This window comes from Lutra lutra, chromosome 3, assembly GCF_902655055.1.
Source record: "Lutra lutra chromosome 3, mLutLut1.2, whole genome shotgun sequence".
Classification (NCBI taxonomy): Eukaryota; Metazoa; Chordata; class Mammalia; order Carnivora; family Mustelidae; genus Lutra; species Lutra lutra.
The window spans coordinates 29393841-29421080 of record NC_062280.1 but is presented as its reverse complement, the minus strand read 5'-3'; the positions used below and the strand labels follow the sequence as shown (position 1 = coordinate 29421080).

The following is a 27240-nucleotide window of genomic DNA, read 5'->3' as shown; positions in this document are numbered from 1 at the left end:
AGGCTCCCTGTTGAGCAGAGAGCCCAATGCGGGGCTTGATCCCAGGACCCTGAGATCATGACCTGAGCCGAAGGCAGATTCTTTTTTTTTTTTTTTTATTTGACAGAGAGATCACAAGCAGGCAGAGAGGCAGGCAGAGAGAGAGAGGAGGAAGTAGGCTCCCCGAGAGAGCAGAGAGCCCGATGCGGGGCTCGATCCCAGGACTCTGAGATCATGACCTGGGCCGAAGGCAGCGGCTTAACCCACTGAGCCACCCAGGCGCCCCCCGAAGGCAGATTCTTAACCCACGGAGCCACCCAGGCGCCCCAAGAACCTAGACCTTTTTAACACAAACACCAAATTGTTTTTGCACATTTTGAGAAAGCTTCCATTTGCCAGGAATGTACCTACATGTAAATTAAAACCGGACTTTGCTTTGTGCAGCACTTTGCCAAGAGCCGGATCATGATTTTGGAACATCAGGTCACCCGCCGTGGCGCAGCTTGTGGTACACCAGTGGCCAGGAAAGCAGCGGTATCCGTTGGCGTCATAGCTGCTGCATCCAGGTTGATGGTACATAGCGGGAGGGCAGTGGATTCCATCGCCTTCTTGTTCATCTGGGCCCCCCCCCTTTCACATAGGAAATACTTACCATCAATCACCTTCATTTCTCCTTCCTGTTGGGGGTGGAAATGGTCTAGAGTTGTGGTCACTGTCGCCATGCACCGTGGACGGATATTACCCATGCGTTTCCTTCCCAGGCAGCCCTGGGGGCTGGGACCCGAAAAGGTTGAAAACTGGGGTAGCAGTGATCTTTCCAAATCACTGGAAATTTCAGGGTTTCCAGTGGAAAAAACCTCCAGTGAAAAACCTCCCCAGAATATTTTAAAAGTCTTCTTCCCGCGCCCCCCCAACCCGCCTTATCCTGCTTTGCAGAGCTTGGATTGAGATGGAGATTCTTGGGGGGGAGGGGTCCAGAACGTGGCTCCCCAGTTAATGGGTGATGGAATTTGTACAAGAGCTGGGCAAAGGTGAAAGGACCTGTCCTGCCCCAAATCCCTCATCCCTTTGCTCCGCTTCACTGACCCTTTCACCCCTCCCCACTCCAGGCAGCTAACTTCATCCAAACTCTGACCTCTTACACTCTCTACTTAACTCTGGCCCAGGGCAGCCAAGACAAGAAGCAAGCAGGGCAGCATGAGCCGATTATCCCCCCACCCCATCCAACTCCAATCCACGGGCCCCCAGAATGCCCCGGTTCCCCTGCTGCTGCCGCCGTCGCCGCCGCCACCACCTGATGTACAAAATCCCTCCTCTCACCCTTGGGCCTCTCAGTGTGGGCCTCCTCCCTGGGGCCTCAGCTGTCTTCTGGCTCTGCAGGTAGGCGCAGAAGTGCAAGAGCTGGTTCTGACTGAAGAGGCATTTGGGGGGAGTAGGAGTGGCATGAGAAACCCTCCGGAAATAGGTATTTCTAACCCTTTTCTGAAGACCACCCTTCCCATTCCTCCCCCTGCAGCATATCTTGGTCCTGGCTTCTCTGCTCTGGGCCTCCCACCTGTTCCTGCTTCCAAGTCTCCCCCCGGGAGAGCTCTCGTACTCCCCTGCCCAGCTCTTGGCCTCCAGTCTCTTTTCCTGTGGTGTGTCCACCACCCTGCAAGTCTGGATAGGCAGCAGGTGAGGGGAACTCCCTGGAGAGAAGGGGGCGGGGTGTGTGTGTGTGTGTGTGTGTGTGTGTAGGTGTGTGTGTAGGTGTGTGTGTACTTGTGTGAGTGTAGGAGAGGCCTGAGAAGTTCTTTGGGCTGCCATGCTTTTCTAGACCTGCCAGGGCTGCTGTTCCTACAGGCTTCCTCTTGTCCAGGCTCCATCCTTAGAGTTCCTTGTCCCTGCTCTGGTGCTGACCAGCCAGAAGCTACCTCTGGCCATCCAGACACCTGGAAACTGTGAGCACAGAGCAAGGGCAAGGGGTGAGGGTGGGGTGGGCTGCCAGTTGGAGCCTCCAGGTGTAGGTGGGTGCAGGATGGAGAGTGGGCAGTGATGGGAACGGCTAGGCTCTGGAGTCTTGGAGCTGTGCTGAGCCCCAGGTAGGATGGTGGAATACTGGGGTTCTGTCCCACTTACACTCTCCTCTCCATGCCCCCCACTTTTCCCAGCCTCCCTTGTGCTGCGCCTGTGTGGGGGGTCTGGCTGCCATGGCCTGGGGCTCTGGAACACTTCTCTCAGAGAGGTGAGTGCCTGGGGGTGGGGAAGAGGAGAGCTGCCGTGTTGCCAGGATGGAGGAGGTTCTAGTTTCTAGTTGGTGGGGCCTGAGATGGTCTGGGGGAAGGAGCGGAGGCAGAGACCCACATCTGGAATTTGGAATTCAATAAGAAGTCCAGGTTGACATCAGAAAGGACCAATACCTACCATTTACATCGATGTGGATGGAACTCGAGGGGATTCTGCTAAGTGAAATAAGTCAAGCTGAGAAAGATAATATGGTTTCATTCATATGTGGAATACAAGAAATAGCACGGAAGACCATGGAAGAGGGATAGAGGGAAAACTGAATGGGAAGAAACAAACCATGAGAGACTCTTGACTCTGGGAAACAAACTGAGGGTTTCAGAAGGGGTGATGGGTGGGGGATTGGGGGGATGGGGTAACTAGGGGATGGGCATTAAGGAGGAGGGACCATGATGTGATGGGCCATGGGTGTTATATGCAATTAATGAATCAATGAACAGGACATTGAAAACTAATGATATACTATATGTTGGCTAATTGCATTTAAATTAAAAAAAAAAAAGAAGTAGTAGTAGTCCAGGCTGAGGTCAACTCCACTGAGCAGAATGCTTCCTCTTTGTGCTTTTCTTGGCTCCTCCAGGTGTCTGGGGCTGTGGTGGTATCCGGGCTGCTCCAAGGCACCCTGGGGCTGTTGGGGGGTCCTGGCCACTTGTTCCCCCACTGTGGACCTCTGGTGCTGGCCCCCAGCCTGATGGTGGCAGGCTTCTCTGCCCACAGGGAGGTGGCCCTCTTCTGCTCTACTCACTGGGGCCTGGCCTTGCTGTACGTAATTCATGAGAAGCATGGGGTGGTGACCAGTGGGTTGTGTGGGCCTGGGGGTGGGAAGAGCAGCTGACCCTCCTCCCCAACTCAGCAGCTGTCTGAGCAGGGCCGATCCTTCATGGATTTAGAATCCTGAGCTTTTTCTGGATTCATTTGGTCTCCCACTGACCCCTCCTCCCCCTACCAAGGTATCCTCCTTCCTCTCTTCTCTGGGACCCCTTTAAGGGAATTCTACCACTCCTACCTCCATTACCACCCCCCCCCCCTCCAAACAGGATGCTTGCTTCCTCTTGCTCCTGAAGCTCCTTCTCTCTCCTAGGCTTATCCTGCTCGTAGTGGTCTGTTCTCAGCACCTGGCCTCCTGCCAGTTACCTCCCTGCCCCTGGAGGCCAGCTTCAAACTCTTCCCCTCAAGCTCCCATTCCCGTCTTCCGGCTCCTCTCGGTATGTGGTGGTCTGGGGAGGGGCAGTTGATGAGAGAAGGACTGGCATAGAACGCTTACTAAGCCTGCTACCTGTGGCTTCTGCCTGCCCTTCCAAGGCTGGCTTGGAAGGTTCTGGGTGGAGGGGCTCTTTCCTGTCTCAGTCTTGCCGCTCAGGTGCTGATGCCAGCGGCCTGTGTATGGATCATCTCCGCCCTTCTGGGTCTGCGCGTCATCCCCCCGGAGCTGTCTGCCTCCCCTGAGGTGCCATGGGTCTGGCTGCCTCACCCAGGTAGGTTTCCTCTTCGTCCTTCACTCTCTGACTCGAATAAAGGGTCTATTTCTTCGGACTCACGATTGAGTGAATTTCATTTGAGTTAAATCCTGTGTTTTCTCAAAACACGCAGTGGAGAGGAGTTGCCAGTCCGAGGGTCAGGGCTGGCCCCTCGTCACAGGTGTTTTGTTGCGTGTTAAGAGACATCTATAAGCCTACCACTCCCTATTGATACCCAATTGCCCAATTTATTCATTTGTTACCACCACCCTCCACAGGCATTTGGGCCAGTGACCTATGTATAAATATTGCTTTTGAGGCATTGTGCACAAATGTCATTCATTTGTCAACTTAATACATGTCTGTTGATTGCTGATTTTGTGCTGGACATATGATAGGGAACATGGTGATGAATATAACAGACACAATAGCTATACTTATGAAGCTCTGTCTGCTGGGGAATGCAGATACTAATTAGTCATCAAAGCAAGTGTGAAATTGCATGTGGTATGTGTCACAGTGGGGAGGTAGGTTGTGTAATGACAGCTTATAATGGAGAATCTGACTTTATCGGACAGATCAGGAAAAATATTCTTGAGGAAGTGATCTTTGAGCTGAGATGTGAGAGATGAGTAGCAGCCAACAGGGTGAAGGCAAGGGAGAAGAGCATTCTAGGTAGGGAGAATGCAAAGGCCCTGTGGTAGCCAGCCACACAGCAAGTTCAAGGGCCTGAAACAAGGCCAGCGTATCTGGAGTGAAGGAAGTGAAGCAGATTGCCGTGAGCGATGAAGCTTTGTAGACCGTGGCAAAGGGATGAGTCTTTATCCTGAGGTTGTTGGTTTTGTCCCAAGACATTATCTTAAAAAACAATGGGCTCTCAAGGATTCTTGAGGCACAGAGCTTTGGAGGCAGGGGGATGCTCCAGACTTGAGTCTGGCCCCAAGGTGGCTCTCTCTCCCTCCCCAGCTGAGTGGGACTGGCCCTTGCTGACACCCAGGGCTCTGGCTGCGGGCATCTCCATGGCTTTGGCAGCCTCTGCCAGCTCCCTGGGCTGCTATGCCCTGTGTGGCCGACTGCTGCAGTTGCCATCCCCACCTCCACATGCCTGCAGTCGTGGGCTGAGCCTGGAGGGTCTGGGCAGCGTGCTGGCTGGGCTGTTGGGGAGCCCTATGGGCACGGCCTCCAGCTTCCCCAACGTGGGCACAGTGAGTCTTATCCAGGTATGTGGGTGGGGGTGGGGGTGGGGGAGCTGGAGGTGTGGGCGAGGGGAGGAAACTCACACTGACTGGTTGCCATCTGTGTCCAGCGTTCTGTCAGGAACTCCATATCAATGATCTCATTTAGGGAGGTGCCTAGAAGTGGTAAGGGGCTAGGAGTGGGAGGAAGACACTAAGTCACCACCAAATTCCTTCTATGCCTCAGGCACTGTACCCAGGCTGGGAGTCTGGCGAGATCAAGTCATATAAAGTCCCTGATCTCTTGGGTACTTCAGAGGGGGAGAGGCAGATAATTTAAGGAACAGAGTAATATAGGGATGCCTGGGTGGCTCCCTATCTTGGTTAAGCATCTGTCTTCAGCTCAGGTCTTGGTCCCAGGGTCCTGGGACTGAGTCCAGCATCAGGCTCCCTGTTCAGCGAAGAGTCTGCTTCTCTCTCTGCCTGCTGCTCCCCCTGCTTGTACTCTCTCTCTCTCTTTCTGACAAATAAATACATAAAATCTTAAAAAAAAAGGAAAAAAGTAAGATAATTCCAGAGTGATAAGTCCTATCAAGAAAACAAAGCAGATAAAAGTTAAAAATAAAATATTTTAAAAAGAAAAAGAAAGCAAAGCAGGGTAGTAGTGGGATAGTGGTTGAGAAAAGGAGAAGCCTTCAGGTAGAGTGCTTCTTGGGAGGGTCATGTTTGAGTTGGGATCCAAATGATGAGAATGCACCAGCTGGGCAAAACCCTTGGAGAGTCGAGGAAGAGGTGGTGTTTTCTGGCATCTCTTCTTCACCTAGGCTGGCTCTCGGAGAGTGGTGTACTTGGTGGGGCTGTTCTGCATGGGGCTTGGGCTCTCCCCGAGACTGGCCCAGCTCCTCACCGCCATCCCACTGCCTGTGCTTGGTGAGTGGATGTATCAGCAGGCCTGGTATTGAACCAGCACTCACACCGCCCCCAGGACAGCCCAACTGGCTGGGTGTGGCTGGCCACCTCTCTTTCCGAACAGCATCCCTTGACATATTGATAGCTGTGTGTGTCAGCTGCCCTCATTTCCCCCCACCCAACATCTTGACCTCTTGACCGGGCTTCTGGCATCATTGGAAAATGAGCCTTTTGGTCATCCATCTCCATCACCACCTGTCCCACCCTGCAATCCTCTCTGCTATTCCAGCCCTTCCCAACCCCCTTAACTACTTCCCTACGAGACAGGTGGGGTCCTTGGGGTGACCCAGGCCGTGGTTCTGTCTGCTGGATTCTCCAGCTTCCACCTGGCTGACATTGACTCTGGGCGGAATGTCTTCATTGTTGGCTTTTCCATCTTCATGGCCCTGCTGCTGCCAAGATGGCTTCGAGAGGCCCCAGTCCTACTGAGCACAGGTGGGAGAAAGGAGACGGATGGGAAGGGGAGTTGGACGGGGTTGGGAAAGCAAGAACTGGAGGCTTAGAACTCTCCAGACTCCAGGTCCCACACCCTTTTCTGGGCTTTGGCATAAATAGTTCATCAATTCGTTTAACAAATATTGATTGAGCACCAGACGACCCCCTTAGGATACAAGGTGCCTCCAGATGTTCCAGTCCAGCGAAAGAAAGAAGACGTGTACAGACATAACAGGAAAGGTTCAGATAAGGAGCTGGGTTGCTCGGCAGCAAGAGAGAGTTTCTGTTTGAGATGATCCAACTTAAATTTTATGGAGAAAGTAACATTGAGCTGGTTTGACTTGAACATATTTAGTGAGAGAAAGCTCATTTCCGGTGGGGGAACCATCATAAACAACGACTTAGAAGTAGGAAGTCCTAGGGTGTTTCCGGGGAGCAGCAAATACCTCAGTTTGTTAGTGCAGCCTAGCCAATAGCAGTGGCACTCAACTGAGGAGGATTTTGCCCCACAGGGAATATTCAGCAAAATCCAGAGACATTTTTGGTTCTTACAAACAGAAGAGGGGATTGTTATTGGTATTTAGTGGCTAGAGGGGTTCTGCTAAATATCCCACAAGGCACAGGACAGGCCCCCTCAAACAAAGAATTATCTGGTCCAAAATGTCAGTAGTACTGAGGTTCAGAAAACCAGGCTAGAGCATAGAAGGTAAGAAGTGGGAAGTAAGGGCCTCCTGCGTGGCTCAGTCGGTTAAGTGTCTGCCTTTGGCTCAAGTCACAGTCCCAGTACCCTGGGATCGAGCCCCACATTGGGCTCCCTGCTCAGCAGCAAGTCTGTTTCTTCCTCTCCCTCTGCCCCTCGCCTGCTTGTGTGCAATCTCTCTCTCAAATAAATAAAATCTTTAAAAAAAAAAAAAGCGGAAAGTAAGGTTGGGGCTTTTATCTATTTATTTATTTTAAAGATCTATTTTTCTTTTAGAGAGAGAGGGTACTACTGGGGGGAGGGGCAGAGGGGAAGAGAGAGAAAGAGAGAGATTCCTCGAGCAGACTCCCCACTGAGCAGGGAGCCTGATGAGGGCTTGATCCCAGGACCCTGAGATCATGACTTGAGCTGAAACTAAGAGTCGGCCACTTAAACAACTGAACCACCCCAGCATCCCAATGGCTGGGGCTTCTAATACCAAACTTTTGAGAGCCTGGATCTATCTGGAGGGCATGTGGATACTCAGAATACAGGATGATGGACTGGGAACTTGTGGGAAGGGCCTAGGTGGAGGAAATAGAGAATAGGGGGACAAAGGTGAAGGAAGATGGGATAACAGTTCAGAAAAACCTGTCCTTAGCCCAAGACTTAGACTTAGGTCTAGGAATATAAGACTCATTGACCCTGCACAGGATCAGAGTTCCCTTCCTGCCTGGCCCCAACCCTCTATAGGCTGGAGCCCCTTGGATGTGTTACTGCGCTCGGTGCTCACAGAGCCCATCTTCCTGGCAGGATTCTTGGGCTTCCTTTTAGAGAACACCATTCCTGGTAAGTTGAGGCCAGGCCCCAGCACAGCGGGGAGGAGCCAGGAAGTTCTCACTTCCTGGGTAGGGCAATAGCCTGACAAACCTTTCTTTTGCAGGCACAAGGCTTGAGCGAGGCCTAGGTCAAGGGCTGCAATCTTCTTTCACTGCCCAAGAGGCTCAGCTGCCTCAGAAGTCCAGAGAGAAGGCTGCCAAAGAGTATGAGCTTCCTTTCCCCACCCAAAACTTGCGTATCTGTATCCCCCAGCCCCTCCATTGCCTCTGCCCGCTGCCTGAAGACCATGGGAATGAGGAAGGAAGGCCCTCTGAGCCAGGAGAGACAGCTGATTTGTTGCCTGGCTTTGTGGAGCAGTGTCCTGAATCTAGCAGAGAACTTGGGTCCCAGTGATTACCGGGAGTCCTACTCCTTCCCCGGTTAGTTTACCGTATCTCCCAGCTTGCTGGAGAGTCAGCTCCCAAGTTCTAATTTCTCCTAAGAAGAAGGTGTGTGTTTGCGCATGTGTGTGTGTGTATGAGAAATGGGCCCACCTAAAGGTCTCATTTCCCAATAGGTGTGTTGCCTTTCCTTTTCTTAATTAGGCCTGACAACAACAACAAAAATTAATTAGGCCTAACTGTTCCACGTTCCAGGGAAGGGCCACGGTTTAGTGGGCTGTGATCGAATGAATGAGATTCTGCATCTGAACTCTCTATGGTCAAACCCCAGCATTCACTTAACAAATATTTATTGAAGGCCTTCCATGTGCAAGGTTCTGGAACTACAGATGCGGATAACATAGGGTCCCTGCCCTCTTAAGGAACCTATCATTATAAAGACCTATGTAATTACTAACTAAAATCTAAGGTAAAGGCGGCCTGTAATAAAGATTAAAACAATGTTATGGAAGCCAAAAGGAAGAAAAAATTAATTCTGATTGTGGATAGAGGCAAACACAGGCTTTCTGAAAAAAGCAGCACCAAGGGAGGCCTTGACGGGAGGAGGATTTTTGCTCGTATAAAGTGGGCGGGGAGAGTATTTCAAGCTCAGGTATCCAGTTGGAGCAAAACCATAAATTGTGCAAAGCAGAAAATGAGTTGAGGGATTTCAAGTTTTTCTGTGGTGATGGAGCATAAATATGGGGCTAAAAGGAAGGAGAAATGAAGACAGGAGAAAGGATGAGGTCAGACGATGGGATTTATGCATTTAAGAAGGATCCTCTCTGGGGCATCTGGGTGGCTCAGTGGGTTAAAAGCCTCTGCCTTCGGCTCTGGTCGTGATCCCGGGGTCCTGGGATCGAGCCCCGCATCGGGCTCTCTGCTTGGCAGGGAGCCTGCTTCCCCCTGTCTCTCTGCCTACTTGTGACCCCCCTCTCTCTCTCTGTCAAAAAAAAAAAAAAAAAAAAGAAAGGATCCTCTCTGAAACGGTTCGAGCGCTGGTGAGGACCAGAGAGATTATCTAGTGAAGTTCAACCTCCTTATTTTATTTATTTTTAAAATATCTATCTGTCGATCGATCTATTTATGGTGGGGGGAGGGGCAGAGGGAGAGGGAGAAGCAGACTCCCTGCTGAGCAAGGATCCGCGGGGCTGGATCCCAGGAACCTCAGATCGTGACCTGAGCTGAAGGCGGCCGCCTAACCGACGGAACTAGGCAGGCGCCCCTCATTAGATTTAAAACAAAACAAGCGGTTGGACAGGTAGGGGAGGGAAGTGATCTTAGTTTACGGCCAAGTCCAAATCCAGACACCCCTCTCCCGCACCTCCTCTGGCATTCTTTTTACTCCGCCAGCGTGACTTCGAGGGGCGCCCACCACCACCTCATGTCCTATAGCAGCGGGTCGCCCAGCCCTGTTCCGGCTCCCCTAGGGCGCGGCGGACCCCCAGCTCTAAGAGGTCGGTCCGACCGCTCGGAGGTCCTAGATGCCCCGCCCACGTCGGGCCCGGGCCCCGCCCCTCTGTCCCGAAAGGCCTCTACCCTAGGCCTTTCGGTTTGCGCGGGCCAGCCCGCCGCGGGGAGCGCTGGAGCTCTCGCGGCCCCTCACGGTAGGTGGAGCGGGTTTCGAACCGGGGCCGGGATTCGGCCCGGCGCCGGGCGGTGAGGGACCCCGGGGGCCCTGCGCGCGGGCGAGCAGGCGGGGACCCGCGCTCGGCCTGAGAGCCGCGGCAGACCTCCGGGGGTGGGCGGGGCGCGTGCGCCGCGCGTGCGCAGCCCGCCTTCCGGCGGCGAGGCGGGGTTTGTGAAGCTGCTTGGTGGTGGGCTCCTCGCTTCTGCAAAGGGACTGGTGGTCCGCTTTGTTACCCTCGAGGGGCCCGGAGCCGCGTCTCGGTGCGGCCGGTGCTGTCGAAGGCCGACGGCGAAGCCCCTCGCAACGAAGCCGGATGGAAACTACGCCGCCAGGCGGGGCTTCTGGGGTGGGGCTGCGGTAAAGCGAGCGAGGGTTGGTCCCCACCAGAGGGCCGGGGCGTGGCCCAGTCTAGTCCGTCGCTGGGGCCTTGCTGCCCTCTGCAGGATGACGGGGGAACTGCGCCGAGAGAGGAGCTCTGCCGAGGGGCGGGACTCCGTGCAGACCCGGGTTCTCTGGCGACCTCCTGCTGGTCCTCGACGCTCTCCCGCTTCATTCAAGAATAACGAACGGGCGAATGTAGTTAACGTGACAGTTAAAGGCGGCCTTGAAGGGGGAAAAAAATGAGATACAGAGGTCTTGGACTCAACAGGACGCGCTTTGTGGGAGCAGCCGACACCAGGTCTGGTGCTGAATGTTTTAGACCTTCCTATGGGGCCTGATCCTGAGCACATTTTAAATTTCTGCCCCAAACAGGACAAAAAACAATCATGCAGTTTGAGAGTTTTGAGCTCCCAGGCTTTCCGAAGCGATGGGCCAGGATAATCAACCCAATTTGGGGCACTCTTACAAGACGTATGGCAGAGCGCCTACAGAGGACAGAAGGGCTTGGCGGCTTCACTTCTTTACTTGCATTTGTGACCTTTTGCAACGTGGAACTCTAGTGAGGGGGAGCTTAATCATTCCAAGATCCCCTGCCTGTGGGACCAGCACGTGGCAAGGGACTGATGTCCCATCCTCCAAAGGCAAGGTTGTGAGGCTGCTGCGAATAAAAATCACAATATATATTTACTTTTCACCCAACTATTGACTGTACAAATTAAGTGTTCTTACAAGACCATGCATCAAAAGCTAAGTTATGGTTGGAGGAACCAGGGCTTAGACCGTGATGGAAATGACTGGAGGAACAGAACCGTGTTAATCATGCAAATGAAATCCTAGAAATTTCACTATTTTCTTTATATTCTAAGGCACTCCCCTCACTTCACTTTGTATTTATAGACTGAAGTAGTGAAGAAGTTGTATCACTCCCTGCCAACAGGAAAAATGATTGAATTTCCTGTACGGTAGCCATAGTTACTGAACATCTACTAGATTAAGACTACAACTTTAGTTGAACCAGAAGAGTTGGTTTCCAGAAGTTCTAGGGTGTGATGTCATTGAGGGCAGTACCTTGGGTTAGGGGTGTATGGGGGATGAGTGAAGCAGAAGTTAATTAATTGTTTCCATCTCTGGGAAATGGTGTGCCTTGTTTTTATGTTTTTAGTCATCCAGGTTCTTGAAATGGCATTTGGGGTTTTTTGGTTTGCTTCTGGACATAGAGTTTGTTAGCTCTTTATTTGTGTGTCATTGATCCCTTTGAGAATTTGACAAATTTGGGGATCTCTTCCTCCCAAATGGTTATCTGCATGTATGCATAGATTTTGCCTATAATTCCAGAGTGTTCACATGCGTAGACTCTAGATTAAGAATCCCTGTCTTTGGGAATGTACGTATCTGTGTATATATAAATATTTAGATATCTATATTATATATTATTATATAATTATTACGTAATAACTATATATAACATTATATATTATTATACATTGTTATATATTATTACATAATATATGTATATTATATATATGTATTTGAAAATCTGAGACCTAGAGTTTCATTTCTAGATAATGATAAAATAATTTGAATTTCCTGCTCATGACACTATGACTTACGATGTTTTGTAAGACAAGAACTATTCCTTCTCTTCTAGAAGTTCTGGGAAAGGGTGTATTTATTAGGAATGTGATAAAGAGACAAGAATGACTTAGGTTCCCACCTGTTAGAAAGCAGAAATACTGAGACCAACATGCCAACGCTTAAACACTACAGAAGAAAGGTATTTTCATGCCCTTTAGGAACTTAATTTGAAATATAAAATAAAATTCTAATTAGATTTTAGAGGCCAGGAGATAGTAAGGTTATACGTGGGCTGGTTATATGTGGGGAAGGATATAGGGTGGAGGTTGTGTGTGTGTGTGGGGGGTAAGATGTAAATGTATACCTTCTGTCTTATTAGGGAGGAGTCCTTCACAAGGCTGATTTGCTGTAGCACTGTTTGTGTGGGGCCGTCCCCAGGCCTATAGTGTCCTGGGGTACTTCCCTAAATCCAGACTCTTCTGCAGATGGAGGAGTTGGAGGAAGGCCTGCTGATGCAGCCGTGGGCCCGGCTAGAACTTGCTGAGAACTCCCTCCTGGCCAAGGCGTATATCACCAGACAGGGGTATGCCTTGCTGGTTTCAGATCTCCAGCAGGTGTGGCATGAACAGGCAGACGCTTGTGTGGTCAGCCAACGAGCCAAGGTAAGCACGAAGAGAAGTTCTGCTGTGGGAAGGTAGTGGATATCATTTCTAGCTTAGTGAAGGTCAAGGGTGTGTTCACATCAGCCAGCTTGCTGACCTGTAGGTTGCCAAGGGATGAGGAATCATACTGAGACAATTCCAATGTCCTGCCCTTCTACCTAAAGCCCTGAGATCTATCTTTCTCTCTCTCTCTCTCTTTTTTCTTTTTCTTTCTCTCTCTCTTTCTTTCAAGATTTTATTTATTAGGAAGAGAGAGAGAAAACTAGTGAGGGGAGGGGGAGAGGGAGAAGCAGACTCCCCGCTGAGCAGGGAGCCCAATGAGGGATTCCATCCAAGGTCTGAGCCCGATAAGAGAATCTGTCCCAGGTTCCTGGGATCATGAGCTGAACCCAAGGCAGATGCTTAACCATCTGAGCCACTCAGGTGCCCCGCCCCCAGGATCTTTCCATATTGTCTGTGTGTTCATTTTTGCACTGGATACAGTACAGGGTAGGATGGTGAAGTAGGCCAGTTGCTCTCTGTTTTTGTTTTCTTCTTTCCTGTTCCCCTGTTTTTGTCTTCCCTTCCTCTCAAGCCCACTGTCTTCGCTTTAGCCAGATTTTCCTTTGCTGGGACTTAGGGGAAAGTTGGTTTCCTTTTTGTACCCTTACTCTGTCCAACTCGTGTTGTCTTTTTAGGAGCTGAACAAGCGGCTGACTGCCCCGCCTGCGGCTTTACTCTGTCATCTGGATGAGCTGCTCCGCCCGTTGTTGAAGGACACTGCTTGCCCCGGCAAAGTTAGCTTTGTCTGTGACCATGTGGGCGAGGCACTGATACTGCGGGTGCGCAGTGAGCTCTCAGGTCTCCCCTTTTATTGGAATTTCCACTGCATCCTAGCTAGCCCTTCCCTGGTGAGTGTAATTCAAATGTGGAGTTGGGGAGGGGAATGCCAGCTGCTTTGAGGTGACTCTTTGGGTGCTCTTATTTTTTTGAGTTTGACATTCTTCTTTAACCGGAAAACTTTCCTTGACCAGACAGAAGGCAAAACGGATTCTTGACTGGTACATCCTGTCTTTGCAAAGGGACCAGGCAAAGGTTTGGTTTACCTGCTTTATTGGGTGTCTTTATTCATTACTTTATTTAATATTTATGAAGCATCTACTATGGGCTAATTGTTGGGTGTCCAGATCTAAAACAATATAGCCTATATCTAGAGTTCATCATCTAGTGAGAAGACAGGCAGGGAATAGGTCAAAATATGGTAAATTCTTTGATTGAGGTAAACTCAGGATGATTAAAGGTCTGAAAAACCTTCTTGAAAAGAGAGGTTTTTTGTTTTGTTTTTTAGTGATGGGGAGAGAGGAGGTGGGAGGGGGAGAGGGAGAGAACGAATCTTAAGCAGGCTCCATGCCCTACAGGGAACCCGACATGGGGCTCGATTCTCACAACACTGAGATCACGACCTGAGCTGAAATCAAGAGTCAGATGCTTAGCCAGCGGAGCCACTCAGGAGCCCCATTGAAGAGATAGTTTCTGAGCTGAGTTTTGAAGATGAGTAGGAACTAACTGGGAGAAGATCAAGAGGTCATTCTAGGCTAGAGTGCATTTTGAGAGGTGGGGAGTAGTGTAAGTGTGGGACAAGTGGGGAATTTCCTGACTGCAGGGAGTTGTGAGAAATGAGGTAGGCAGTGGCCAGATTTTGGATTCTAATGAGTTTGGATTTTATCCTAAAGGCAACAGAGATTCACTGAAAAACTTTAAGCAGGGGTTTAGCATGATTCAATTCATAGTTTATTAACAATTCATAGTTCATTAATAGTTTATTAACATAGTTTATTAACAGCAACAGGATGGATAATGCACCAGCATTAGATACCTTTCTGAACATTTCTTGTCACTGAATCCTCACGACTGTCCTGCAAAATAAGTAGTATTGTTCCGTTTCCAGAGTAGGAAGCTGAGGCTGAAGTCTCTCCAAAGTCATCCAACTGTTGATTTTAATTGAGTTTTTTGTGAAATTTTCCATCCTTGTGCTAGTCTACATCTTCTGCTCAAAAAACCCTGTCACTTTTTCTAAGTAACACCAGGGGGCGCTGTTCCCTCAATAATGCTTGTTCTGGGACACCTCTGCGCTGCCCTAGACGTCCTAGCCACAGCTAGTCTCACTTTACATCACGCAGCCCTAGAAATTCAGAATAGTGAGACCGAGGATGTAGTTCTGCCAGGAGGCTGGTGGGCTGTAGTAGTTTTTTATTTGCCCCCAAAATAATAAAGTAAAGAACACTTGTATGATGATGTTATCACTGAGAATGATGTATAAAAGGAAAACTAGCCCTTCTAGGCAAATTCCTCTAGTTGGGAACCCGCCATAAGAAAAGAAGCGTCAGTGTTTGGAGTGGAATGAGTCCTGGTTGGCCATGGGGAGAAGTGACCATTGGGTGGTTGGTGAATAATTAGACTTTAAGGTAAAATAAAATACTTACTATTAAAAAAAAAAGAAGAATGCCAGCCCAGGGAAACCCCTGAGGCTGAGGAAGCTTTACAGGGAAAATGTTAGAGCCAGCGGACACCGTCAAGGATGTAGGCGGACACTATTTCGGGCTTGTGTGTGTGTCCGTGAGGTCACAAAGTCCTAATTTTTGTTTGTTACTCATTCTTGTGATAGTTTTTATTTCATTTTTTTTTCAATGAGCCATTCATGCAAAAGGCAAACATTTCAAATAGAATTGAAGAAGGGTCTAGAGTGAAAAAATAGGTCCTTCTATTCTTCTCTCTAGTCCCTCATTTTCCTTGTTTAAAGCAACTACTGATACCATCTTCTTGTGCATTCTTAAAGAAAGCTGTAAGTAGGTTTGTATGTACGCAAGTATGTATATATACTTATACCATCGAATACCTATCTGGGTGGACATGTGTCTTTTCATAAATGGCAACATGCTATCCACACTGCTGAGTAGCTTGCTTTTTTCACTTAATTATAGAATTTAGAAACCGTAACATATTTAGAAAAGCTGCCTTAATATTCTTCACTGGTAACAGAGAGCTTTATTTGATGAATATATCAACATGTATTTAATTGACAGGCTACCGGTAGACACCTACGTTGTTTCCATTCTTTTGTTATTACACATAGTGACTATCCTTGTAATTTACTCTTCCTAAGTGTAGGAAGTGTACGAGTCAATTCCCAGCAGTGGAATAGCTGAAACAAGGAATGTTTGGGGGCACCTGGCTGGCTGGGTCGGAAGAACATGTGACTTTTGATCTTGGGGTCATGGGTTTGAGCCTCACATCTGGTATAGAGATAGCTTAAATAAATAAATAAACTTAGCGGTGCCTGGGTGGCTCAGTGGGTTAAGCCTCTGCCTTCAGCTCAGGTCATGATCTCAGGGTCCTGGGATGGAGTCCCGCATCGGACTCTCTGCTCCGCTGGGAACCTGCTTCCTTCTCTCTCTGTCTGCCTCTCTGCCTACTGGTGATCTCTCTGTCAAATAAATAAATAAAATCTTAAAATAAATAAATAAATAGATAAATAAATAAACTTAAATAAAAGGGAATATTTGTACCTTTAATCTTGGTCCTTTAATACCAGATTGTCTTCCAGAGAGATTGCACATGTAAATTCCTACCGGTCACGCAGGAGAGTAGGAGAGTACAGCGGGCGGTGGATTCACGCTAAGTTCTCAAGCTGTGCGGGACAGGATGGGATGGCTAAAGCCTCAGGTCTCTGCTTTCTAGCCCTTTTCCACTTCCAGCCAGCTTCCTTCGTCCCTTCTTCCTCCTCACTGTTCTTCCTTGTAGCAGATGTCATTTCTTTGGTGGTGTTGCTATTATCTTTCCTTTCTAATGTAATTCTTGATATTCCAAATTTTGACTTTCAAATTTGGCCATTTTATAATTTCTAGGAGTCACAGCCTCAGGTTTTTTTGTTTTGTTTTGTTTTGTTTTGTTTTTTATTTGTTTTGTTTGTTTGTTTGTTTGTTTTGTGGCAGGAAGAGCCCACAGGCTTTGGAGCCTGCAGGACTGAATTTGTCACTCAGCTCCACCCCTTTGACTATTTGTGTTACCTTGGATAAGTCATTGCATTTTTATGAGGTTTGGCGTCATCATCTGTAAAGTGGAGACGCCAGTCCTCACCTTACTGCTGATTTTAATTGAGTTTTTAGATTAAAGATAAGACCATACATAGTATTACTTAACTTTAGCATTATTGTGGCCCTGAGAGCAAATACTCTGACTCCCTAATTTTTCCTTGAAAAACCTAAGGACCATGAGAGCGCTTGGGATTAAGCCATTTTCACATCTGGGTGCTCCCAGAGCTGGGGCTAGAATCTAGATTTAATTCCCAGTCTGTTGCCCTTGTCGCTGTATCCAAACCTGATAGAATAATCTTGGGATTGCTAAGGCCATTTGGGTCTCCCGCCTCTGGCTTGTCTATGTTTCAATGGGAAATCTGCAGAGGTGGGGGGATGTTATAAATAGATTTCCTCTGGAAAAGATTGGAAACTCCTGCCTCCTTATCCATCACACTTCCTGACCTCCTTAACTGTTGTGAACTCTTCGGGGGCAGAAGCCTCATGGGGTCACAGTATGTGTTAGGCAGATAGTAGGTATTTGTTGAATTGACTTGTGAAACCACAACCCTTCATAGATCATTGTCTTTAAATGAAGGGTGAAGATCTTCCTCACCTCCCCAAGCGCTTCAAGATTTTTCCTTGTAGTTTCTGTGGATTTGCTTTGAAACCCATTATTTCAACCACAGGCCTTATCTGAACTAACTGATCTCTGATTTAAGTTAGTGTGTTAGTGGGCATCTAACTTTGAAATGAGTTATACCCCAGTGATTCAGAGTGATGTAACCAATTCTATGAAATTATTTGAGAAGTTGAAATATTTAACTGTTATTTATTTATTTATTTGGCTATATAGACATCGGAGTCTGATAAATAACTTCTGGCCTTACCGTATTTAATTAGACATGACATTGATTAATAACTGTTTCTAATTCTGTTTCATGTGGTCAGATTTACCACCACTCAAAGAGATGGCTGTTAAGGTGGGCTCCCAGAGAGAGGCTGGTTGTCCCCTTAAGGAGTTTCTGTTATTTGAGTGAGGGCTGTCACCAGAGGGAAGGTGATGCTGCTTGGTTACCAACTGTGATTACTTTCAGCTCCCCACTCCAAAACTGACTTGCTTTCATCCGAGGAGTCCCCTGTTTCTCCTCCTGATCTCCCCCAAATGGGACCAAACCCAATCAAACAATTCTTAGGAAAGAGGGTTGGGTCTGGAGCAGGTGAAAGTACCCAAAGCAGATCTTTGGTCTCATTTTGAGCAGTACTTCCTGCTTATCCTAGGGATCTGAACTGAGGACCAGGGCCGGCTTGGGGTGTGCAGCATGACGGCAAGAAGTGACGGATATTTACAGCTACATTTGACTTCCGGTCTTGTACTCTGCATCAGTACCGCTGCATTGGTCGGGTCCTGGTGATGGTGCAGAAGCTGCGGGCTCTAACCCTTACCACCCCCACCCCCCCCAATCTCTTCTTTTGTGCTCTGTCCTTAGAGAAGCCTGGGGGGTGGGCTGACGATGGCCAGTGGGCCAACTCTGGCTTGCTGCCTGTTTTTCTAAAGTTCCATTGGAAACCCACCACCCTCATGTATTACATGTTGTCTGTGGTCGCTTTCCTGCTGCAGCAGTGGAGCTGAGCACTGTGGCGGCCTGTATGGGCCCTGGAGCTGAAAATATTGACCCCCTGGCCCACACGGAATGAGTTGCTGACCTCTGATCTAGGGCATTTCTTCTTGGGGCCTCCTTGGGCTCATCTCTTTGGGGGAAGGGAAAGGGACCCCCAGAGCTTCTACTAGTCACAAAGAGATTAATGATTCTAGTTACTTTCTTTGGCTAAGGCTTTTTTCTTTCTCAGGCTAGTGGACACCTTGTGCGGGTGGATTAAGTGATTATTCTCTATAGTTATACGTTGTTACATGAGGACAGTCCCAGTGGCACAACGGTGTGCTCATGCTTGTGTCCTTCTTACCTTGAAAGACACCTAGGAGCAAGGTGTGCTGGTGAGTTTCTTCCTTTCTAGGCTGGCCTCTCGGGGACTGGCTGGTTTCTGTCATGATGATCTCAGACTTTGTGGCCTTCCTGGGAGCAGAGTGAAACTCTGGGCTCATTCTGGGCTATCGTCAGCCCTGAAATGGCTCGTAATCAGTGTCTGGGTCTAATCTGAGACAGATTCCAAGGCTCTCTACTGTCTGTTGCTTTTTTTCTTCTGTTATGCTCCAGCTAGCACACTCTGTTTTAGCCACGCCTACTTTCCTAAAGTTCTACTTGGATCTGCTTTTGTCTCTCAGTCTCTGTGGAGAGTTGAAGCAACACCTTTCTCTTACCAACCTTTTAAAATCACTACCCCAGGCTGCCTCTCCACATGTTCTCCTCTATTCTTCCCACCCTTTTATCTAGGCTACAAAGAAAACCCTTGAACTTCTTTTCACCTACCTATTTTGTTATTGTATTATTACAGTCATGCCAATGGGTTGCTTGCTTATGAAATGTTAAGTTCCTGTGAAAACATTGATTTTGCAGTATTTTTCTAGTTCCTAAGACAGTGGGGAGTACTCCATGCCTGTTGGCTGATTGACATCTCTTGCATGAAAAGGTCTCCCAGCATCTGATTCGTCCTCTCATGGGCATGAGTCTGGCCTTGCAGTGCCAAGTGAGGGAGCTAGCAACCATGCTTCGTATGAAAGATCTAGAGATCCAGGACTACCAGGAGAGTGGAGCTGTGCTGAGCCGAGGTGAGAGGGCATTCTTTGTGGGTGTTGGGTGGGGAGTGGGACAGATGGTCAAAGGGACTCAGGAAAGTGGAGAGTCATCTACATTAGAGGGGTGCTTCCCTGAGGAGGTGGGGTGCTGGGTCCTGACCGTAACTGGAGACTTGATGCCGGTGACACTTCTCTCTGCCTCAAGGACCCGACTGGCACCCAAGTGACCCATAGATGCTGTAACCCATCCAGCCCTGCCCTGGGCAATGGCAAGGACAGACCTTGGAAAAGGGCCAGCAGCTGTATAAAACTGGGGTGGGGGGGCGGACAACACACACTTGGGACCTTCCAAAGCATAGTTCCAGCTTCAGAATAAAAATTCAGTTCGACCTTCGTCTTTGTGGCAGGAAGAATGCCTAGAGTGTACACGCCACTGGACACGTCCTGTGTTGCTGATCGCCCTCTCCTCTGCCTCCTGTTCGCTCACATACTTTCATCCCTTCTCCCAGTGGACTCTGGGTGTTGCACATGTGTGTGTTCCCTCCCCAGAAATCTTGGGCTCTGTTTCTTTTCCTTCTCATAGGCAGGAAACTCATCCTAAGACTAATATTTCTTTTCTCTATCCCTTCTTATTACAGATCGGTTGAAGACAGAGCCATTTGAAGAAAATTCCTTCTTGGAACAATTTATGGTAGAGGTAGAGTATATCACGATAAGGATTTCCTTTCCCCTTGCGCAGTTTTGCTTTATTTTCTCTTTCTAGGTGCCCGAGTACTGACTTGCATTTTGGGTGTTAGGTGGCTTGCATGGTTGGAAAACCTTTCTCTGGATAAGTTGCCCATAGAAAATCTGATAAAACTTGAGATGCCCGTGGGGAAGATGGGGTGAAATAAGGGGCAAGAATATAAAAGGCAGAAGTGGGCTGGTCAACATTTGTAAAAACATCTCTCTGTTCACAACCCTAGGAATTTCATTTAGAATTCCCTAACCTTGGAAAGTTTGGTTGACCAGTTGATCCATTTTTGCTTGTTAAGATCTGATCGCAGGTCTGGATTTGGATTATGGAGCGGGGGGGGGGGGGGGGGGCAGCTAATCATTATTACTGGTCTGGGCCCCTCCAACATCCCGCAGCAGAGGAAGGTGAAAAGCACAGGGTTGCCATTTGGGAACTGTCTTGTGGGCACAGTAGGCTGTGGAAAATCACAGTGTTTATACAAGGGGACTGGCAAAGGAATGAATGGGGAGTAGATAATTGTGGCCTGTCAGAAGCTCCTGCCTAGGTTTCCCTTCTAAGGATTAAGCTTGGCCAAAAGAAACATCTATTAAATGCCAAACAGGGGGAGTATTAATAATAGTGACCTTTGATAATACCAGTCAATATTGATCTTCTCCTTCTCTAACTCTTTTAGGACTTGTTGCTTGTACAGTTGGTACTTTAGCATTATTGCCCTTTTTTCTAATTATACATGTGACCCAAGTTGGTGCTTCACTATGTAAGCAAATAATGCTATTATAATATCGTGTTCTGTATAGATCGTTCGTATTTCTGTCTTGCCATCTAGGCTACTTTGTAAACCCCTTGTGGACAAGGGTTGTGACTCATATTTCTTTTGAACATGAAACTCATATTTTTCCCAGGGCTAGGCAGGAAGAAAGCAGGTGTTCTTGACTTGGAACCTTCTGTTCTGCCTCTGTACATTGGCTGAGCAAAGACGCCATCATGCTTCGGGGCTTAACACTAAAAACAAAAAGGCAAGTTGAGTGCTCAGTCCATCTGTTGAAGCAGTCTAACGCTGGAGAAGAAGAGAAGCTCACACTGTTACATTCTTGAAGTAGAATAGATTTCAAGTCTTTATGGGGAAAGAGAGATCATTAAACCTAGACTTGCCACAGAGAGATTTCCTTGGCCATTTTTCTGTCAGATAGCTTCCTCTGTCTACAAGTGTTCGTATTAAGGAGGCTAACACAGGCTGGGGATGACATGCTGATTCCCTGCCCCAGCCCCTTAGCTGAACAATGCAAGGCTTATTCTTAGCCCAGCAGAAGGTCCCTTCCTGATCCGGTGCCCAAATATCCCTCTAGCTTGGTTTCTTGATATTTTTCATTATGAACTTTATGCTTTAAGTCACAGAGAATGACTTTGGATTGCCAAAATGCCTTCCTCTAGCCTTAACGTCTTGGCATGCATTGTTCCCTTTATCTATAACGCCCAGTGCCCTGGCCTTAACTACCTTGTAAATTTCTATTAGTCTTTTAAGTGTGGGCTTTGACTTCTTTGGGAGACTTTTCCAGACTCTCCCTGTAAAGATAATCCTTCTTCCCTGCTGCTGTCGTACCTTGGTTCCTACCTCTGTTTTACCACTTATAACTGTGTGATAGATTCTGCCGTTTATATGTCTGTGAGACTGTGCCTTTCTCCTCCATTGATCTCTGAACGATTTGGGGACAAGGACTGCGTCGAATGCATTTCTATGTCCCCGGTGCCGAACACAGTGCGTAGGAGTAGCAGATTCTCCATAAGTCTGTCAAAGAAGATGTTGATAAATGTGTGCTGGGAACGGTGGGTGAGGGGATCTCACGTGTGCTGGGAATGGTGGGTGAGGAGTGGGGGCAGGGCACAACCCTGCAGTTGTGGAATGAGAAAGCATGCAGAAGCTCGGGGCAGTCCAGGAGGCCTATTGGTGGTTTGGAATCAATTACTTCATGAATACTGGTCTTCTGAGCCCTGGGTGGACCACACCCAAACCACAGAGACTTACAGAATTTTATATATCTGCAAAGGATCTGAGAAACAGGTAGCTGTAGTTTTCCACTTCCTGGATGAAGAAGGTGGGCCTCAGACAGGGTAGGTGACTTGCCTAAGGTCATGTTGCTATAGCTGGACATTTAGGAGGAGGGATCATCCCTGTTCTGCCGCTCTAATGGGTCGTGCACACCAGTTAGAGGAAGGTTAAGGGCTCGGAGAGTGTGGCGTACTCCCAGTCTTGCAAGGACAGGATCACTGCACCGTCCTCCGGGATCACGGAGTGTCCCGTGTACCTGCCAGAACCAGCTTCCTCATGGGACTGCAGAATTTCTTATGGCCACTGCACCTTTTCAGTGACTCTGCTTGTCTGGGGTCCTACAAACAGGACACAGAAGGGTCATGGGGTCACCCAAGACAGCTGAAAGGATGTGCCATCAAAATAAGCAACATAGGAAGATAAATAAACCAGGGACAGAAAGCCTGGGACGAAGGTGCCGGGGACAGGGGGGTGGCGCAGGGCTGATGTCAGAGGGGCCTCACGGTCAGTGCTGGGGTCTGTTTTTCCTGGTTCTAGGGGAGAGGCCACAGAGATAGGGCACAGAGGGCAGTAGGACAGGGAGGTTTCTAGGATACTAAGGCCAGCAAAAATATTTAAGGGTTGACCAGGGGTTATGTCTTCATATTTGGTTCTTTTGTTTTTCCTCCTCTGCGCCCCCAGCCTTGGATTTCGCATTTCCAGGGAGCCCAAGGGGGCCCATCGATGGTGGCCTGACCGGAGGGGACATCCTGGCAGTGTTCTTTGGGTCAGCTGGGAGGAGTGGCTGCTGGCGTGCTCTTCATAGAGGGAAGATCCCCATAGAGAGCATCTCCTAGGACTGGGGGCTGGGAGGCACTGTTCAGAGTGGGAGATGAGTCAAGGATTCGGGAACAATTCTTACATGGCCCAGGAACTGCGTGAGCAAAGTTTAGGAGGATGAGGCTGGCGTGGCCTTCTCTCACTCTGGTCCACTGGAGGGAGTTCCTTCCCCCAGCCCTGTCCCCGCCTCCCCCTCTCCATCTGGTTGCCATCAGGCTGTGCGGCTGCTGGCGGGCTCTTTATTTATTTATCCCAGTGTAATGGGGTGAGGAGGGAGCTGGCCTGAGGCTGGCATTCCGAGGCCATGCCACTGAGCCACAGGCGGTTGGCCTGGGTGTGTGAGTCACTGGGGCTGCGTGCTGCTCAAACCAGACGCGGCCAGGCTCAGGGATAGCAGGCAGCCCAAAATAGAGCCCCGCCCTCTGCAGCTGGCAACCCCTGGCCAGGAATCAGCCCTTGACACCAAAACCTGAGCAGTTGCATGAAGTTGGCTTCTTTAAGGGGCGGGGGTTGGGGGGGGGCTTCACAGCGAGATCCTCTCCGTCCCTGTCTTCAGAGGAAAGTATTGGGTCCGCTGGACACTCCCATTGCAGCATGCCATTTAATCCGTTCAGTGTAATACCTTCACGAATTTTTAGCATGTACTCACAGTTATATAACTATGGTGGACACTGATTTGCTGAGCACCCTAAATGGTGCTCAGGCAGATACTTCTAGTTGGGAAGATATTCCCTTCTGCTCTTAGAAAGCTAGGGGTTTTATCACAGCTGCCTGGGGAAAGAGGAGGAGTCCTTTAACCTGGAAATTGCCTTCTGGTTGATTTCATTCTTAGAGGACAGCTTCTGCTTGGTTTCCTCAGCTGGTGTCCCACACTTCACCTGCCACTTAAATGTTAGTGTCACTCAAGACTGTGTCCTTATCCCCTTGCTCTTCTCTCTCTGGGTCATCCCATCCAGATCTCTCTTGGAACTGTCACTAGTATGCCACCGAGGGCCAATTTTATATCTTCATTAGTCAGCCCACATTTCTTTCTGCACTTTTATTTGACTTCTACTTGGATGTCCCACGTTGCAGCACCCTGCCCATGTCCAAAATAGACCCCCTACACCTCCCAAATCGAATTCTCTTCTGGCATTCTTTATCTTGGGGAATCATACCCATATCCGTTCAGCTTTCGAAGCTGGGAACTTGGGAGTTACTTGCTTTTCTCTTTGTCCTGATTTCCAAAGCCTAACTCGTCAACTGTCTCTTGAATCTGCTCTCCTCTCTTCTGGCATCCATTGCTAAGAGTAGCAGCTACCCCCCACCCCCTACAACGTTTTCTGGTTCTGGTCTGCCCTTCCAGCAGCCTCCTGACTTGTCACACGGTCAGTCCTTATTCCTCTTCCAGTTGAGTCTGTATTACAGCAGAGTGGTGTCTTTGAAACAGAAACTGCAACCTAATTGCTTGGTCATTCAGTGGTTCCACCTCCTGGCATGGCACACAAGGTCGTTCATGCTTCGGTCCCCTTGACCTCTGTAGCCTGATTCGTGGCCACTCTGGCACACGGAAGTCTTGATGCCCATACATCCCTTGACCAGTTTGCCTGGCTTTCTCTTCCCTCTTGTGCTCGAGACAGACTCCTACTCAACTTTCCTGACTGCACAGACTTCATCCCTCTCGTGAGTTTTCCGTGAGTGTTTTTCCTTTCCTCAGCCGTCTTATTTTAGGCGCTGGCATACTCTCCTGCTGTTCCCAAAGCCTCCAGTACAGACCTCTGCCATAGCGTTTGGCATAAGCGAGGATATGGAAATGAAAACGATGGATAGGGAGGTGAGGAAAACTGAGTTGGCCCATCTACCCTCATTTAGGTTTTTCCTTCGTAAAGCTTATGAATTCCTTCTCTTCAGTGTTTTCTTAACGTGGCTTCCATACTATGAAACTCTCCTGCTTTTCTTCCTACTTCATTGGTTTGCTCCTTCTCAGAATCTCTTGCTGGTTCTTCTTCTCCCTTACCTCTATTTTTTTTTTTTTTTAAGTAATCTCTACACCTAACACAGGGCTGAACTCACAACCCTGACACCCCAGGATCAAGAGTCGCGTGCTCCTTCGACTGAGGCAGCCGGGCACCCCTCCCTTACCTCTTACTGTGGGAGTGCCCCAGGATTCCGTCCTTGGTCTCTTATCTTTTTTCACTTGAGTGATCTCAGGGAGTCCCCTGGCTTTCACTTCCGCCTTGTCGGAGAATCCCGGACTTAATCTCTATTCTTAGACCTCGCCCCCAAACTCTGGACTGCCGGCTCAACATTTCCACATGGAAGTCCAATAGAATCTCAAACTCAGCATGTCCAAACCTGAACTTCTAATCTTACCCCCCAAATTTGCTGTTCCAACAACCTCCTCCCCTTTCAGCTGATGGAAATGTCACCCTTTCACTTGCCAGGGCCTCAAACCTTGGAGTCATCCTTGACTTCTGTCTTTCTCTCACACCCTGCATCTGGCCCATCAGGAAATCCTGTTGGCTCTGCCTTCAGAGTACACCCATAATTTCAATTCTGCTGCTGCCATTCTGGTCTGAGCCACAGCTGTCTCTTTCTTGCTTCATTGCAATAGTGTCTTTACTGGTGTCTCTGCTCCTCCCTATGCCCCTTTCTGGGCCATTACCCACAGAGCAATCTTAATAAAACACAGATCACATCATGATACTCCCCTGCTCAACCTCCTTCATTGGCTTCACATTACACTTCTAGAGTAAAACCCAAAGGCCTTACAGTGGCCTACAAAGCCCTACATGATCTGGACCTCATTACCTTCCTGCCCTCATCTACTACTTTCTTCTTCCTTTTCCTCCCTGTGCCCTCAGTGGCTGCTTGCCGGTTTTCTAGCTCTCTAACACCACCTGCCTTTAGTTCTTTCTGCTGCCTGTTTCCTCTGCCTGGAATGTTCTTTCTTCAGACACCTGTGTGGCCAACTCCCTCACTTCCTTTATTTCTGGATTAGTTCTCTATTGCTTTGTAACCAATTACCCCAAAATGGCATGGTTTAAAACAACAAACGGTTGTGGAGGGCCAGGAATTTGCAAGCAGCTTTGCGAGGTGATTCGGGTTCAGGATCTCTCGTGAAATTGTAGTCAAGATGCTGGCTGGGAGGGGCGGAGAAATGACTTCCAGGTTCTCTCATATGGCTGTTGGCTGGAGGTGCCATTGCCCTGTCATAGGGCTGCTCCCATGACATGATCCTGGCCTCCTCTGGAGCAGGAGATCCCAGAGACAGCCCAAGACCAAAATGGAAATGACAGCCTTTTTATAACCTAATCCCAGGAGTCACAGCACCTCACCCTCTTGCTGTAATCTTTCCATTGGAAGTGAAGCACCAAGTTCCGGCCACACTCAAAGGGGAGGGTAACTAAGCTCTACCTCTTAAGGAGAGATGTGTCAAAAATACAATATGTGGTTTTGTTCCAATGTCACCTTCACAATGGAGTTTACAGTGACTATCCTATTTAAAACTGTAAGCCACATCCTTGCCCCTCTGCACGTGGATCTATGTGTAATTTTTTCCGTAGCACTCATCTTCCAACATATAGTAAAATTTCCTTATTTCCTTACATTCATCGTTCATGGTATCTTCCCCCACTGTTAGAACATGGAGGTGAGCAAGGACAAGGATGGATATTTGGTGCCCTAGTTTATCCAAAGTGCATAGAACAGTGCCTCTGCACACAGTAGGCACTCAGTAAATACTTGTTGAGTGGATGAGGCCATCTTAACTTCCTTCTTCTCTATATTTTCCGTATCTTATAAATAGGCTGTGAATTTATCGCCTATTGGTGGCCTAAGACCCAGATAGCCCTGGTGCAACTAGACGAGTAGCCTAAGGAGAGAATTGCCTAAGGAGAGAATGTCAGATTGCCATTCTCCTACCCACCTGTTTACTGGGAGATAGTCCCAACTTGGGGATGAACTATAAGCCTTAAGTCTTTTTTTTTTTAAAAGATATTATTTATTTATTTGACACAAAGAGAGAGATCACAAGTAGCCAGAGAGGCAGGCAGTGGTGGGGGGGAAGCAGGCTCCCTGTTGAGCAAAGAGCCCCATGTGGGGCTCGATCCCAGACCCTGAGATCATGACCTGAGCCGAAGGTAGAGGCTTAACCCACTGAGCCACCCAGGTGCCCCAAACCTTGAATCTTTTATTCCTGAGAGCCTCCAAAGCCTCTCTTTTAGACCCAGTAAAGAAATTAGATATCTCAAAAACCAAAAGAAGGAGAGCCTACCAAAATCCTGGAAAGAACATTAGTCATACAGCCAAAAGCAAGTTAGTAAGTTTCCTCTTTCCTCACTCTTTCCTCTGCCTGGGCTCTTCCTCCACAGTGAGCAGGGCTGCCCAGCAACCGTACGCCTGGTATTCAGCATGTAGAAGACACAG

The 27240-nt window shown here is 48.6% G+C and overlaps 2 protein-coding genes across 7 annotated transcripts in view; both read left to right on the top strand.

The window, feature by feature from the left end:
- The first annotated feature begins 402 nt into the window (after window positions 1-402).
- Window positions 403-8580, top strand: SLC23A3 (solute carrier family 23 member 3). 3 transcript variants are annotated; one of them, XM_047722658.1, is made up of 13 exons: window positions 403-552; window positions 1146-1359; window positions 1496-1653; window positions 1822-1919; window positions 2130-2203; window positions 2843-3024; window positions 3344-3467; window positions 3623-3737; window positions 4686-4939; window positions 5719-5824; window positions 6131-6298; window positions 7791-7826; window positions 7921-8580. In XM_047722658.1, the coding sequence occupies exons 2-13, from the start codon at window positions 1177-1179 to the stop codon at window positions 8208-8210; spliced, it is 1788 nt and encodes a 595-aa protein (XP_047578614.1). In that variant the 5' UTR covers window positions 403-552; window positions 1146-1176; the 3' UTR covers window positions 8211-8580. The 3 variants fall into 3 exon arrangements, with proteins under 3 accessions (XP_047578614.1, XP_047578612.1, XP_047578613.1); XM_047722656.1 differs by having other exon boundaries at window positions 7731-7826; XM_047722657.1 differs by having other exon boundaries at window positions 450-552; window positions 1151-1359; window positions 7731-7826.
- A 1162-nt stretch (window positions 8581-9742) lies between these two features.
- The window catches only part of NHEJ1 (non-homologous end joining factor 1), a 79018-nt gene continuing 61520 nt past the window's right edge, over window positions 9743-27240 (top strand). Inside the window, exons 1-5 of one of the 4 annotated variants that reach the window (XM_047721560.1) lie at window positions 9743-9843; window positions 12308-12484; window positions 13162-13374; window positions 19126-19264; window positions 19870-19928. In XM_047721560.1, the coding sequence (XP_047577516.1) occupies window positions 12308-12484; window positions 13162-13374; window positions 19126-19264; window positions 19870-19928 (588 nt within the window). In that variant the 5' untranslated portion in view covers window positions 9743-9843. Of the gene's footprint in view, window positions 9844-10579; window positions 10894-11936; window positions 12022-12307; window positions 12485-13161; window positions 13375-19125; window positions 19265-19869; window positions 19929-27240 lie in introns of those variants that run through there. The other 3 variants (XM_047721558.1, XM_047721559.1, XM_047721561.1) reach the window with 3 other exon arrangements.

Bases quoted from the DNA above. Each gene is read 5' to 3' on its own strand.
- SLC23A3 (XM_047722656.1), top strand. From the start codon at position 1,177: ATGAGCCGATTATCCCCCCACCCCATCCAACTCCAATCCACGGGCCCC. The intron at 1,654-1,821 runs GTGAGGGGAACT...CTGTTCCTACAG, and splicing joins CAAGTCTGGATAGGCAGCAG to GCTTCCTCTTGTCCAGGCTC. The intron at 7,827-7,920 runs GTAAGTTGAGGC...TTTCTTTTGCAG, and splicing joins TTTAGAGAACACCATTCCTG to GCACAAGGCTTGAGCGAGGC.